Source organism: Leptonotus elevatus, chromosome 3, assembly GCF_054856555.1.
Source record: "Leptonotus elevatus isolate MCC_2025b chromosome 3, RoL_Lele_1.0, whole genome shotgun sequence".
NCBI classification, from domain to species: Eukaryota; Metazoa; Chordata; class Actinopteri; order Syngnathiformes; family Syngnathidae; genus Leptonotus; species Leptonotus elevatus.
In genome coordinates, this window is record NC_141241.1 from 18724381 (window position 1) to 18739988 (window position 15608).

The 15608-nt window shown below is 37.9% G+C and overlaps 1 protein-coding gene across 1 annotated transcript; it reads left to right on the forward strand.

Moving 5' to 3' along the window:
* Nucleotides 1-7319: 7319 nt before the first annotated feature.
* cops2 (COP9 signalosome subunit 2) lies at nt 7320-14710 on the forward strand. Its single transcript, XM_086071992.1, has 13 exons — nt 7320-7667; nt 8068-8181; nt 8268-8345; nt 8422-8547; nt 9134-9223; nt 9315-9392; nt 10818-10992; nt 11068-11246; nt 11372-11424; nt 12100-12197; nt 12302-12384; nt 13282-13340; nt 14255-14710. The coding sequence occupies exons 1-13, from the start codon at nt 7614-7616 to the stop codon at nt 14397-14399; spliced, it is 1332 nt and encodes a 443-aa protein (XP_085928118.1). The 5' UTR covers nt 7320-7613; the 3' UTR covers nt 14400-14710.
* The last annotated feature ends 898 nt before the right edge of the window (nt 14711-15608 follow it).

Genomic DNA, 15608 nt, shown 5'->3' on the forward strand with positions numbered 1-15608 from the left:
GAGTAGAGCCACTCCTGCTCTACTACAGAGGCAACACTTAAGATGTCTCAAGTTGCCAGGTGTTACTTGGACCCAGATAAATGGTTAATAATGGATGAAAAGGCAAGTAAATAATTCATCAAAAACAACTAGAGTGTTCAGAAGATTCCAGACCTGCGCCAAGTCCGAACACATGTTTCCGACAGGTGGCTTTGTTTTTGGTGGTTGTATTTTGATGATTTGCTCTTTGGTGGTCAGTGTTTTCACAATCACGAATAAAACAAGCGAGTGCATTTGCTATCCAGGTCATAAAAAAGTGATTTCTCATTCTGATTTCTTTCTTAACCAGATCTGTATCAATGCATACATTTTTAGTTTTTTTTTGTTTTTGATCATATAAAACAAAGCATTATGAGAGTAAAGTAATCATACTGAAAAAGTTAAAGGGCACCAGTGAATGTCTCTTGCCAAATTATGGTGTTAGCTAATTTAACATTTGTGAAATTGTTATTTTATAAATGATGGCGTTTGCCTAATTCAGTCATGTTAGAGTACTATACTAGCTAACAAACATGTCATGGTCTTCCTTCAGTGAAAGGTCGCAGCTGGAATATCACTGCTGCATGAAGATGGCATTTATTCTGCCACACAGTTGGACAAATATAGAATTAAGTGATACTGTTGTTTTTATACTTTAACACGTGGCTGTTCTATAATAGTCATTGTCTTATTAGCTAGCTAATAAGATAATATGTCTGAAAATGTCAAATTTTATCTCATTATGATGTAAATGACTGAGCTCTAATGACAGGATAGTAACGCGATATATTTTTTAAATATTCCGTCATCATTAAATGAGATCATTGTAAAAAATAATCATCCCCTGACATCAATCACAACAGATCCTCGGCAGTCTACCTCCAACTCTCACGCTATCACACTGATGTCATTTAAAAGCTCTTCTAAGGGGATTATTATTTGTTCATCACTAGCAATAAAAGACTTTCATCACTTTATGCGCCGTTAGAGAACAAACAGGTATGCAAACACTGGAAATAAGCAGATAATGATACTTATTAAAGGGACTTAACACATGAATAACAAACTTTGGACTTCTTTCGACAAGTGATGAGAACCCCTCCCTTGACATGAAAAACAAGTGCAGTTTATTTCATTTTCCCTGTGTAACCACCTGCATCCTGCAAGCTAGTGCCAGTTAAGACATAAAGCAAATGAAAGCCAGACTTACGCTTTGGGGTCTCGTAAGTTGCAGGGAGGACAGACATGTAATGGGAAAGTAGCACACACACACCAACACTGTACACAACAGTCATTAGGCAACCCATCTGTTCAATGCTTGCATGCTAAGCTGTAATTTTCAAAACCTGGTGCATGTGTCTGTGTTTGTCTATTTACTTGCATGTGATAATATTTTCTAGTTGTCAAGTGACCACACAAATAAAAGGCGGTCTGATCGTATCCACTCCAATCCAAATATGCCATCGCCAGAAAATAAACAAAACCTGAGGCTCTCTTTTGACCACACATACTCTGACTTTGACACAGACACTGCACCATGCCCGCCCCCCATTTTGTAGGTAAACAACTCCAGATTGATGAGGCTGAGTGGAATTCCCGCCGTTGTGGGAAAAGTGCCCAGAGACATTTGTAAGTCCTCTTCTCCGTCGCCTCTTAACTCTTTACAGATTGTAAACCTCCGGATTTGTATATTAGATTACTCTTTTAAAGTTTTTGGGACCTTTCTGCAGGTCATGACAACCCCCAAAACGAACCACACACACTCAAAAACACAATGTGATCATCCGACCCTTTCTGTGAAGACAGACAAAATACACACTAGCCTGTTATGTGAGTGTAAATATGTGGTCAGAAGGTCTTCATGTAGACAACAAATAGAAAAGATATTCTTGAACATGCATGAGTCCATTCCTTTTGTCTTTAAGGCTTAGATACACAAATCCGATGTCGGCCAAATGTGATCGACCCCCCCGTAGCGTCGGCCCAGACGTCGGCACGTCGTGCAGAAAAACGACCTAAATGCACACCGTACCGACCCCGACTATTACGTACCTTCAGCGTATGCGTGAGAAGTAATTCCCCTCCATACCTCATAACCTCTTTACGGGGGCGGGATATAAAAACGTAAACAACATTTTTTCTCTCACGATGTCTTACCACGTGGATGAAACCCTCCGGCTTTTTGCATAGTATCGTATGTAAAAGTAAGTCCTATCTGCTAAATCCAGTCGTGTCCCCATGCCATGCCATAGTTTGTCCGCAAACCTTTTAACAGTAATATCATACAATGCCGGCCTCTCTTGAACCAAATAGACAAAGTCAACTTCTCGATCTTCTATCCAGACAGACATTGTACGTTCAAATGCGGAGGGTACAGCAGGGTGACGATGCGCAAAATGAGCGAGAAAAACAAATTAACTGCAATTTTGTATCTCCCTTTTTGTTTTTTTGTTTTTTGTTTTTTTTTACAAAATAGATGCTTCTACATGTACAGAGCTTATGTCACTACTAAAGTCCACCGTACACCAAGCCACGTGGCCGAAACCAACTGAAATGTCGTGCACTGTGCTGGGTTTGGCAATTAGTTTTCACGAGTGACCAACCTTCGGCCACTGGTTTTGCTGCAATTCACACTTTGAATCACCGGTGATTGCATCGTTTTTGGGTTCTAAGCATAAGTGAGACCTAGACGGCCATAATACATACCTATAGGCTACTGTAAAATGCAGTATGTTTTATGTGTCTTTTATATCCTTTTTATCTGGACCATTGAGTCTGTAATAACGTTTTTTATTCTGAATTATTATTTATTTATTTATTTATTAGATAATCTTTGGCTTCCGTCTGCCCCTTCTCTAACCAAACACTTTGTATGAGCTTTTTTGTTTACTTTTATTGTGCTTGTTTGAGAAAAATAAAGATCAAATCAAATTATTATTATTATTATTATTATTATTATTATTATTATTATTATTATTATTATTATTATTATTATTATTATTATTGTGTTTTACAATAATACTCAAGTAACTCAACTATATAATTTAATGTGTACCTGTGGCTAGAAAGCAAAGCGTTGGAGAGTCTTTGACATTGAAATGCGCTGCTGCGGTCAGTGAATGGGGGTAATTGCCAATAAGCTCTCAAAATATCCACACTCTCCTCTATTATTACAGTTTTTTCTATTTGTCGCAATTTGCTTCTTCCCAGACAATAGTGCCATGTTTTTGTGGTTTAATAAAAAAATAATAAAGGTCACTATACTGTATGTGAAGAACCAAAAACTGACATTGATCAGTCGTCCTCACAACCGACAAATGGTACCAACCGGGATATAGAGCAAGGATACGGCGAATCAAATTTTTAGATAATTCCTTGGCACCTAGATAGACGATAGGTTGAAAACAAATCTGAGACTAGGCAAATGCCGAACCACAAATGTTCAAGTGTGTATTTGAGCAAAGAGAGAGTGAGCTGTCTTAAGTGATGCAACAATGTCAGAACAATAGACGCTGGTGGATATGGTCGCATGTATGCGTCACACACAAACAGACACTTGCTGTCTCCAAACATACACAAGGCTTCAACAAAAAAGTCATTTTTCACACTGTGATCAAGATGTTTTCTTCCCATCTAAAGCCCTCTTTCTTTGCCAGAATTGTAATTTGGTACCATTTAACATTCCACTTGTAAACTTATAGTATATCAAAGTGATCACTCAGTGTGAACCTCGGCCTTTCGCAATGGAAAGTTACTATTTGTGACTTGCTGGAAAAAGCTCACAGGGCCTCAGTTCAAAACGGATCAATCACGAGTCGAGGCGTAAACAAAGTAGATCCTAATGGATGAATGTGATATCTTTAAAATGGCCGCTGGGATAAGAGGCGAGCTTTGCAGACGGCTACTGCCGTCTACCTGCTATAGACAATATTGACTTTGCCTGCATCACTGCTTTTGCTTGAGTTCACCTTTAGGATATTTTTTTTTCTTTGGTCTCTTTCTATTGCGAAAGTACGTGTGAAAGATTATGACTTAATAGTCTGCATCATCCGTTGTGTTGCGTTACCAGGATACTGTTTATGATTGGTGTGGTTTTGAAAAGCACTGCTGAAGATACAGAAGGTCATCAAACTGAATTTAATATGTAGCCAAACAAACATACATATTTATGAGTAATAAACACAGGATTAAGTTACTGTAGTAAAACAACCCACAATGCTATGAAAGCAGCTTATACATGAATTTTGGTCCGATAGGATTTTTATTTTGTTCTTTCTTCTTTTCAGTCTTTCTATATTTAAAATAAAATAAGATAATCATTTTATTCTTAATTCAGAGATTTGTTTCTATTTACATTTTACAGTACATGCTTTAAAATGTGCAAAGAACTGAGAACTACAGAATGTAGTACTGAATTGTGCAGCTAATGCGTTAAACCAGGGGTGTCAAATTAGCAGCCCAGGGGCAATTTGTGGCCCACAGGAGGGTATTTTGCGGCCCCCCCACTTGACATCAAAATGTTATGTTAGTGCGGCTCACATCTTTTTTTGCTGTATTGTTGCCCAGGGAATTTTGTGTTGTTGTTGTTTTTAATTGTTTATGGGCTACCATAGCTCTGGCTCATGACAGCTTAGGGTGAAATGCAATTCTGAAGTGACACCAAGTGGAAACAAAAGATATCCTGTCACCCAGTCCCAATCATGTCTTTTTCAAAACCTGCCATGAAGAGAGAGGTTGGTGACCAGAACAGACAATTTTAAGAAAAACTGGAGATGTAATATTTTTTTTTGTTGAACACAGGGAGATTAGAGAGAGGACCGGGTCATTTCAGGTTTCCTATTTTTTGGGCCATGGTTAAGACCATGTGATGTACTTTGCAAGACAGCATGAGTTGCCCCTCCCTCACTATATTAGAACTTGAGCACCTTCATTCTCACATGGTTACCCGTGCGGATCGTTAACTGGCTATGCCTACACCCAAATAGTCCACTGTTGTGGCCACTTTAGAACGCAATGTGCATGTCACACCGAGAAAAGCAGAATAAAAAGTATGGGTAAAAAATACTTCTTTGATTATGAAACTAACTACTAATTGGGAATAAATTGTATATTTGGCCTATTGTGTCTAGATGAGGAATAAGTACTAGCTGTGTGATGGGCAGATGACACTGTGGCAATAAAACAGCAAATGTGATAAATGAGATGGAGATCATAGCTTAAGGGTATGTAGAATATTTGAAGGGTGCCATCGTGCTTGTTTTTACAAGTTGTATTAAAGTAGGGCACGGGGTGGGGCAATGTTTTGATCCTACTACTGACAATCACATTTAAAATGTAAGAGAATAAGAAAAGGGCAGTTGTTCGATTGCCATCCCATTATCTCATCAGCTGGGACTTTCTATTGCTCTGTGCTGCCATGACTCGACGTGTTTGCAGGTCTGAAGCAACAATGAATTCTCAAAGTGTTTCCTATTCTGCGTGATATCATCATGTCTAATTCTTCTGGTATTTTAGTCATCAGCAACCACAGACATGCCTGACTTCATATCTGCATTTTTTTTTTTTTTACGTCTGTGAGATGTGGAGCCACCACATGGGTGTTATCTTGTTGCTTACAGTATACCAATTGGGGTCATGGATTCTCAAGGCACCAGAACATTGTGTACACCTGAGCAAGTTTATCACAAGCAACATATGCTATAGCAACATTTTTGCCGAATAAGATAATACAGACAACCCTTGTCTGTTTTTTTTTACACGCAAGTCTCTATACTCCTACTGAAGTGCATGTGAGTACTTCTGTCACCTCAGTGCTCAAGAAGGTGACGCATCAAGTATCATTCATCCAAAGTGGGAAATGCATTGTCTTTTGAAGTTGTTAGTGTGCTGACAGATCAATATGCGATAATAATAAGACAAATTTTCAGGTATGTGAAACACGTTGGCAAAACAAACAAACAAATGTTTGTTGTTGTTAGTTACAACAACGGCAAGTTGCTCGTTCTTTATGTTGATCCAATGCTTTAATTAATGATTTGTTGACAGACACGAAGCACGCATTGCTCCAATGACTCATCTCACGCCTGCAAATTAAGGGCGTGAACATACTGGAGAAGGTCGCAGCGTGTGCAGACATATTGTGGTTTCTATGTGAATGCAGTAGACAGCCATGCAATGTCAATATACACACACTTCTTCCATACATGTAATATTACTGTGGACATTTTGAAAGCTTTTCAGCCTGTGAGTCAGATGAGGGATCAGTGGATGCACTCTTCCCTCTCGCACCACTGTTTATAATTCATGACTACATATTGTAAATATTATGGCCCAATTCACTTCATAGCATGATAGACTTCTACTTTTCACTCACACCCACACAGTTTTTTCTTCTCCAATAAACCCATGACATCAACTGTTTGCATGATTTTTCAGCACGGCAATCTCCGCGCTAATGAAATATTGCTTTCGTTATAGAGAGGAGTCTAACCCTTAATGAGAGGCAGAGTTTAGAAAAATATGTTATTATTAGAGTTACAAAGGAGCAGAAAATGTCCAGTAAAGTTCAGGAACGTGTGTGGTATATTTCCATGGTGAGTTATGATGGAGAATTCTGGAAAAAATAGTGAACCCCTGCTATTTGCGGAGGATAGCAAATAACGAGAACCTATAACTAATAGACACAGCTCCCCCCAAAATTATATACACCAACTACTACACAACTATTTACTCAGGTACAGGTTGTAAATAATTCTACCAGTGTACAATACTCTTGTGTGAAGTGTTTAGTTGTTTTTTTGTTTTTTTAATCACTAAACAATACCAAATAAACAACACATATTGGTTCATAAATAGTAATCAGGGGGGAAATGGTTTAGTAATATACTTTGATGGAAAATAATTTTTTTTATCTGATTATTCCATGGAATAATTGATCGAATTATCACTCATATGAAGCCATATTCTAATTAATCATTATTTTGCAAATACACAGTATATTTTATTTATTTATTTATTTATTACCTGAAATAGTCCTTTTTAGTTCACAGCTGACGACATGTTCCACATGCAATAAATTGACAGAACATAGAAGGTGGCATTTTTTGGGTCGCTGTAAGTGGCTCATTTAAGTTTCTCTTTAATTTCATGAATAACTAAATTCATGTCATAATAAAGAGATAAATATGTTGATAGTCGTTTAATTATATTTTGCCATTCACGGTTTGTGTTTCAATGGTGGTCGCCATTGTCGAGTGACGTCAGATTGAAGCCGTTGACCGATCGGTGAAGTCGGTGTCCTTTTTTTTTTTTTCAAACTTCGCAACTCCGACCTCTCAGTTCAAGTGGCGTTCCAGTGCACTTTTCCTTACCGAAAGTCAGAAAAGTCCGACTTTCCACGAATACCGCATTATTCCTGCACTCCACGGCAAGCAGGAGTATGATGGAGAGGCGATCCAATTGCACCATCTAGTGACGGAAGTTGGGCGGTGGTGCCTCTTTGCACCCTGACACACCATCTCCTCCCCATCGCCGCAAAACACAGCATAGGCCGGCCAACTATTCGTCTCTGAACAAGGACAACAAGGACTAGCACAATGTCTGACATGGAGGACGATTTCATGTGTGACGACGAAGAGGACTACGACCTGGTATTTACATCTAAAATGACCCAACTTGTGCCTTTTATCTTTGGCAGAACTGGAAAGCAACGATAATGCGGGCTTGCTAGCGTTAGCCTCGCAGTTAGCTTGTTGGGCTAATATAGTCTACTAGCTGGCCACACACACAAACTCAGCACTGTAGACCTGACTAACAAAAATAAACAACTTTGTATGATAGTTTAGTGAAACTTGCATGCGTTCTGCAGATCTTTTGACGAAAACTCTGCGTTGCAGCTGGCTAGATAGCACATTCGTTGGCTAACTTTAGCAGTCGTCCGTAGTAGCAGGAAGAGCTCGTGTTATGCTTTGCTTCCCTGAACTTTTGTTACGCTTTGCTCGCAACTTCAACTATTGGAGTTTGTAATGGTGCACATGTGCTAACATTCAGGAATACTCAGAAGACAGCAATTCAGAGCCAAATGTTGACCTGGAGAACCAGTACTACAACTCCAAAGCATTGAAGGAGGATGATCCCAAAGCAGCACTCAGCAGTTTCCAGAAGGTGGAGTGCTCCTCAATTCAATGTTGTCTGCTATTGTTACAAACATCATTTTAGTTATGCTATTTACTCACTGTTTTCATCTTAAGGTATTGGATTTAGAAGGCGAGAAAGGCGAATGGGGATTCAAGGCACTCAAACAGATGATTAAAATCAACTTTAAAGTGGTAAATAATCTGACATTGACCTGTAACATGTAGCTGATATTATCATGAATAATTGTTTTGCTGTGTCTTACTGCAGACTAATTTCCCGGAGATGATGAACAGATACAAACAGTTGCTGACGTACATAAGAAGTGCAGTCACCAGGAACTACTCAGAAAAGTCCATTAACTCCATTCTGGACTACATCTCAACCTCCAAACAGGTGCAGTTAATGACTATGAAAATAAGTTCATCCGTCAGTTATTTTATTTAGAATATGTTGTCATTCCTGAGATATGAGTAACAGCAGCACAAAAGCTCACATCTTAATATAGTCATATTAAGATGATAATATGATTATATTAAGATGTGAGCTTTTGTGCTCCTTTTTATTTATTTTTTTAGCTACAACTGGTATTATGGAGGCAGTGAACTCAACGCACTACACATCAAGCAGCAGTTTGGCAGATAGTAAACACATCTTCACGGGAAAAAGAGGCTTCAAGTTGAAGTTTGCTGTCACAGTACACATAAAACAAAGAGAATTACAAGTTTTGTATGCATATGTATGACACAGCTTTGCCTTAGGAAAGTCTATTTAATCTTAACGCTCTATCAAACAAGGCAAGACAACATCAGTCAAAACAGCGTCAGTCCTCTATTTAGTGCACAGAAAGTGGTTTGAATAGATTTCAAAATAAGTAATAACATGTAATATTACAATAGGGTTGGGACACAAAATGAAAACTTTTCATGTTTATGTGTCTTTCTGTGTTATATGCTAATAAGTGCGTTTCCTATGTTGCTAGATGGATTTATTACAAGAGTTCTACGAAACTACTCTGGAAGCTTTAAAAGATGCAAAAAATGACAGACTTTGGTTTAAAACCAACACAAAGGTACCCAAAGGTTATTCTGCACCTCAACGTTATCAGCGTCTACATTTGTAGCCAAATAAGTGAACTGTAATGTGTTGTTTTGTCACTAAAGCTGGGGAAGTTGTACCTGGAGAGAGAAGAGTATGGAAAGCTGCAGAAGATCCTGAGGCAATTACACCAGTCTTGCCAGGTAACCAGACTCTCACCACATGAGCTATTTATGTCATGGTTGCACGCCTTAGTAATTGACTATGAATATCTTCCAGAACAGATTGTTTTTTGACAATTGTGTCAACAACAACCTGGGGTAATATAAAAATCTATACCGTATTTTCTCAGACTCCATCTATTCCCTGAACTGATTATCCTTCCTCAAATATTATCAAGCATACCATTAACACGGCATTTAAAATATAAGAACATATAATACTATATTTAAATAATGATTGACATTTATTGCACATAAAAGTTAATAAACCTTGTTGCCATATTAAATGTTTGAAAAGAATGTTCTTAAAGATTACATGCAAATGTATGTACTGACAAATTAAATACAATAGAACTGTACTAAACAAATGTACTATGCTGAAGATCAAAAACAAAAGCCATTTGTAACATGCAGTTTGAATAATTTATTTGTTTAAAACTAAAAGGAGTCTCACAGTGTGAATTTTGAGAGTCACTGGGTTAGTTTATTACTGTAGTTGGTGGTGAGGGGAGTGCAATTACTAGTTGTGGCCTGCATTGCTGTTGTAAAGTAATTCAAAAGTTTTTAAAAGGTAATAAAATGACTATATGACACTTGTTGCTGTCCTCTGATTGGACTAAGATTTTTCATTTTCAGTTTTTTTTGTGTGTTGAGTTTGGATTAGAGCTGCCGCTGGCAATATTACTTGACTAGTCACGAATATGTTGATGACCAAATCCATCGACAGCTAATTTAATAGTGTATTATTATTTTTTTTTTTTTTGCTGCTTTGTTTTTCTCTTAATACTTCCTTGTCTCCCGCTGCTCCTGGCATCTGCCGCCAGCCAGTGATGCACATGCGCAGTAGTGGTAATCCGGGTCATCCGTGATGTAAACACAAGCACTGTGGCTAGTGTCATGGCTAACGGGTGTTCGATATCCCAAAGATAGGTCACACTTCACCAAAAATACTTAACGTGATGTAAACTTACCTTTCATGGCAGCGAAGGGGGGCCAACGTAAAGAAAAGCCCGTTGTGGCTCATGCCCGTTTCCATTCCCCAACACCGGGACAGTGATGTCTGGAAACGAGCATTGGCACACATAGGTTACGGCAGGGGTAGGGAACCCTGATCCCCGAGAGCCACTGTCCTGCCTGTTTTTGATGTGTCCCTCCACCAACACACCTGATTTGATGAACAGGATCGTGATCAGGCTTCTTTTTAATTTGCACATACATCAACAAATTGAAGCTGTAAGCTAATGACTGTTACGTAAGAACAGCTGCGTGCTGGTGCAATCTGCTGCAATTTACATATGATCCAAGTTAGTGGACTAATCGCGACTGCTATCAGTTCTAGTCAACTAGCAAAGTAGCCGTTTGTGGAAGCCTTAGTGTCCTCTCTTCTTCTTTTCCTTGTCGTCACAGACAGATGATGGAGAGGATGACCTGAAGAAAGGCACGCAGTTGTTAGAGATCTACGCTCTGGAAATTCAGATGTACACAGCACAAAAAAACAACAAGAAATTGAAAGCCCTGTACGAGCAATCGCTCCACATTAAATCTGCCATTCCTCATCCACTTATAATGGGTGTCATCCGAGGTAAGCGGTTTTGTATTTAGCAACTTCTGCATCTTCTTTCCGATGAATGATGTGTGCTTGTTTGTTCCTGAGCAGAATGCGGCGGGAAAATGCATCTGAGAGAGGGGGAGTTTGAAAAAGCTCACACAGACTTCTTTGAGGCCTTTAAAAACTATGACGAGTCTGGAAGCCCGAGAAGGACGACGTGTCTGAAGTACCTAGTGCTCGCCAACATGCTAATGAAGTCGGGAATTAATCCTTTTGACTCGCAAGAGGTATGATGTTTCACTTACTGTACCATTTAAAAATGTTGTTTCCTCATATTCATTTTTTGTCTTGAAAACAGAATTGTAGAAATTATTTTTAAAATGTTAATATTTCCCTTTCTTTACCCCTCAAGGCCAAACCATACAAAAATGATCCAGAGATATTAGCAATGACAAATTTAGTAAGGTAAGAATGTTGTTTTCTTATTGGAGTCAGTCCTTGTTATTCACCTCTTAAATAAAAGTGCAGTACGTAACTCCTAATTTCTTGAAATGGTTCATGCATATGACAGTGAATCCCGCATATTCAAAGTTAGTGATTTGAAGATTTTTGAAATTTTATTTTTTGAATTTTTCCTCTGTTATCCATTGAAAAAGTCATCTGGTGATATCTTTGTGTCAAGGAATTACAGTGGTGCCTTGATAAAAAAAAAAAAAAGAAGAAGTGTGTGGTTGAATTCCTTTCGTAACCACATTCGTAACTTTACATAAAAATTAATGGCAATGTCATTAATCCGTAACCTGGCAAGAGCAAGACTGCCAATGTGGATTCTTCACACTATCAATCTGGGACTGATCCAATGTTATCGCTCGGGAAAGGCCCGACATTCAGTACAATACTTTGAGCTGATTGGGCGATACAGCAACTATTAATTTGGGTCACTCATAAATCAAAGCACCGAAAAAGCTATACTGCACTTATATAATGTACGTGCTACTGTTGTATACACAAAAGGAGAGAAAATACACTTAAAAGTGCTTCTTTTTTTCCCCCTGTTTTACCTCATAATTGACAGCTATCAAGATGTCATTTAAACACCAAGTGTAGATTTTTAACAACATTGATTGTTTGTCTCTCCAGCGCCTACCAGAACAACGACATCACTGAATTTGAGAAAATCTTGAAAACAAATCACAGTAACATAATGGACGACCCCTTTATCAGAGAGCACATAGAGGGTAAGTGCTGACTGTTCCTGTCGGGGGTGGTGGCTGTAAACATACACCAAGAATGTCTTGCAAATACAGTTATGCTCTTTTTTTCTTTTTTTTTTCTTTTGCAGAGCTGCTACGCAATATTAGAACTCAAGTACTTATCAAACTCATCAAACCATACACAAGAATACACATCCCTTTCATATCTAAGGTAAGTCTACTGATATCACAGCTTTTAGGATTTTCACGTTTTATGTTTTACCCAGCCCTATCTACATACGTATTTTTTAAATATGTCAAAACAAATATTTTCCTATGTAATAATAGAAATAGCAGCATGGTGTCCTAATGGTTAGTGTTTGCATGTTCTCTCTGTGCTTGCGTGGGGTTTCTCTGGTTTGTCCGCCTTCCTCCCACATTCCAAAAGCATGCATTTAGGTTAAGTGAAGAGTCTAAATGGTCCTTGTACCGTAATTGTAAACGTCTACGGTGTACATAGTTAGCAGGGTAGGTTCTACCTCCGTCCTCTGTGACGAAGACTGGTGCTGTAGAAAATGTATGACTAGATAAAAAAAATAATCACAGACCTATTATTGCTGGAACAAGATTTGTTTCACTGTACTAAGCAGAGACGTATGTAATATCATCGATGCTGATATAAGGCAGTATGCCTTATATCACGTTTTTAACGATTATAATATATTCTGAGGTGATATACTGTAGGATGATACCGTGCTGCTTATATCAGAATAAATGACTGTCACTTTTAAAATAATGAATTTGGTTCATCTGGAAGCTGTGTAAGTGTCTTATCCTTTACCAGTCATATTAAAACTGGTTACATCAGAAGTCTATTTTATTTTATCTAATGTTTTAGCATAAGGTCATTGTTTTTTATTATATGGCACTTTTTAAATTGAGCAGAAATGGAAAAAAAATATTTAATGATTAATGATTGGAAACGACTTAATACTTGACCGCCCGGTGAAATGTCTTCTTTTACTCAACTTAAAGTTTGCATTTGAAGTTAAAATCTGTCCTTTCAAAATCAAACAGAAGGGAGGAACCATCCACTTGTTGACAACAGTCTCTTTGCTTTGTGTTTCAGGAGCTGAATATCGATGTTTGTGATGTGGAGAGTTTGCTGGTGCAGTGTATTTTGGATAAGTATGTGTCATCTTCTTTGTGTACTTGTTACAGAGAAAGAGAATATAGTTTTCAATTTTGGTACCGATTTAACAAGAGACGTACAATAGACCCAAGTGATTTACTGTCATAGGCTACATAAACGTTGTGACAGGCTCAATCTGACCTTGAGTTTAACACATGCACTACACTATGACTATAAATAAACGAGACTTGCTTTTATCTTTGTAGTTCCTCATTGTTGGCATCTTTCTACCCTTACAAGAATGAGGTGGAATTAATTAGCAGCAAAATTGAGTCTCATTTTACCAGAAGTGTGGTGTCTGTACAAACCGCCAAAAAAATGCACATGTGAAAATACTCGTTTACACTTACCGGTACCGTTGATGTAAATTGATAGCCACAACGCTGTTCAAAACTGCTCTGACAGTTATTAAATTGTAGCAGACAAGATTTTAACAATTCAATGAAGGTAGCATACTAGCACGATTAGAATTAGTTTCGTTCCTTCATTGTCTCAATCTAAGCCACTTCATTTTACATTTACTTTTCAGTGGAGATTCTCAACAGAATGAAATGAATCTCCACCTACAGTGGATATCAAAAGGCGGCTTTACCCCCCTTTGTGAGATGTGTATATAAAAAAAAAAGAGAGAGTGACAAAGAGAAATCTTTTTTTTTTTTTTTCCTTTTGGCTTATATGACAGCACTCCATCTTGATGTGGCAATATCTGCCTTGCCGTGGTCTTATTTATATCACAAAAACCTGATATTTAGACAGGTGTGTGTAGACTTTTCATATCTACTGTATGTCAAACGGAGTCATTATGCTGTGACCTTGCATATTACTTGATGAATGTATTTTTCCACCATGTATAGCTGTTATTTATTTATTTACCTAACTTTTTTTTCCTTTTCGTTTGTGTCGTTCTCAGCACCATCCAGGGGCGGATCGACCAAGTCAACCAGCTACTAGAACTCGACTACCAGAAAAGGGGAGGGGCTCGCTACACAGCTTTAGACAAATGGACTAATCAGCTGAACTCTCTCAACCAGGCCATTGTGAGCAAGCTCACATGATGCCACTGAAAAATCAAGAGACAAGGAAAATGGCATGTTTGAATACATCCATCAAGTATGCTACCGTGCTTCGGAGACGAGAGAGATGCCACACGTTTTGAAAAACGCCACCGATTTTCAAGAAGAGCCCCGAGAATATGTTGTTTTGTCCTGACGAGGGGAAATCACTGACACTGTTGTTTTTCATGTACCAGATTGGCAGATCCTTCCATGTGCAGATATATTGGTTGTACAAATGTGTATGAGAAGACATACACAGTATTTTAATGTATACTGTTGCCTGTTGGTAATAAACTCTTGTCAGCACTTAATAGTTTGAACTTGGAATGGAGTATTTTCAGCGTGAAAAAGAGACACTTTGCAATGGAAAAAACTGTTGGAGCATTTATTCAATATATTTGGGGCAAGCATTTATTTGCAGCACACAACTTTTCATGATTATGTGCTCAAGTAAATAGTATTTTAAAATAGTTGCTTACATGGTTTGCTATAAAGCTGAGTATTATTTGATATTACATTGGTTTATAGTGAGAACAAAGGGTTTACTAGACCTTAACCTTGATTACAAGGCTATTGAAAAAAGGGTGCACCATACTTCAATGATATTGAGCAACAAAAATGACCCAAGTGGCTGCCTTTCCAGTAGCTCCAAGTGTTTACTTTTTAAATTTAGTTTTAGTTTAGTAATAGTCATCTTCTACTTTTCTATCCTATAGATATGATGGAATTCCTTTATGGATGAATACAGTATCTATCCACTGTGGAAGACCTACCTGATCATCTGAATTGTATTTGGGGTTAATCAGAGGCTCTTTAAAAGCGGATTTATGTTTAATATGAGTTAGAATGTGCTTGGGTTAAATTTGAACACATCCATACCAGTTATCTTTAAGAGGGTGTGCATGCACACTATGCGGTCACTTTTACGTACCATCTTGAAAATATTGTGTTTTGGGCTTTTTTTGTTTCTTCTTCCGGGTGTGTTGTACAGGTTACAGGGCATATTAATGGTGGAAAAAGTTTGAAAATTATTTAAATTTGTTTCATTTTTATATCACAAAAACCTGGGGTCTGAAGAGGAGGTGTGTAAACTTATTTTTTGACATGATATATAACTTGACAATTTAGTAACACATCGTTTGTTAATGTAACAACAAAAAAGAACAAACAAAAGAGGTGTGTATATTCTCCACGCCGAGCTTGTCTGAC

Excerpts from the sequence above, each read along its gene's own strand:
- cops2 (XM_086071992.1), top strand. The coding sequence starts at position 7,614 with ATGTCTGACATGGAGGACGATTTCATGTGTGACGACGAAGAGGACTAC. Across the intron at positions 8,182-8,267 it reads CACTCAGCAGTTTCCAGAAG|GTATTGGATTTAGAAGGCGA; the intron begins GTGGAGTGCTCC and ends TTTCATCTTAAG. Across the intron at positions 9,393-10,817 it reads AATTACACCAGTCTTGCCAG|ACAGATGATGGAGAGGATGA; the intron begins GTAACCAGACTC and ends TTGTCGTCACAG.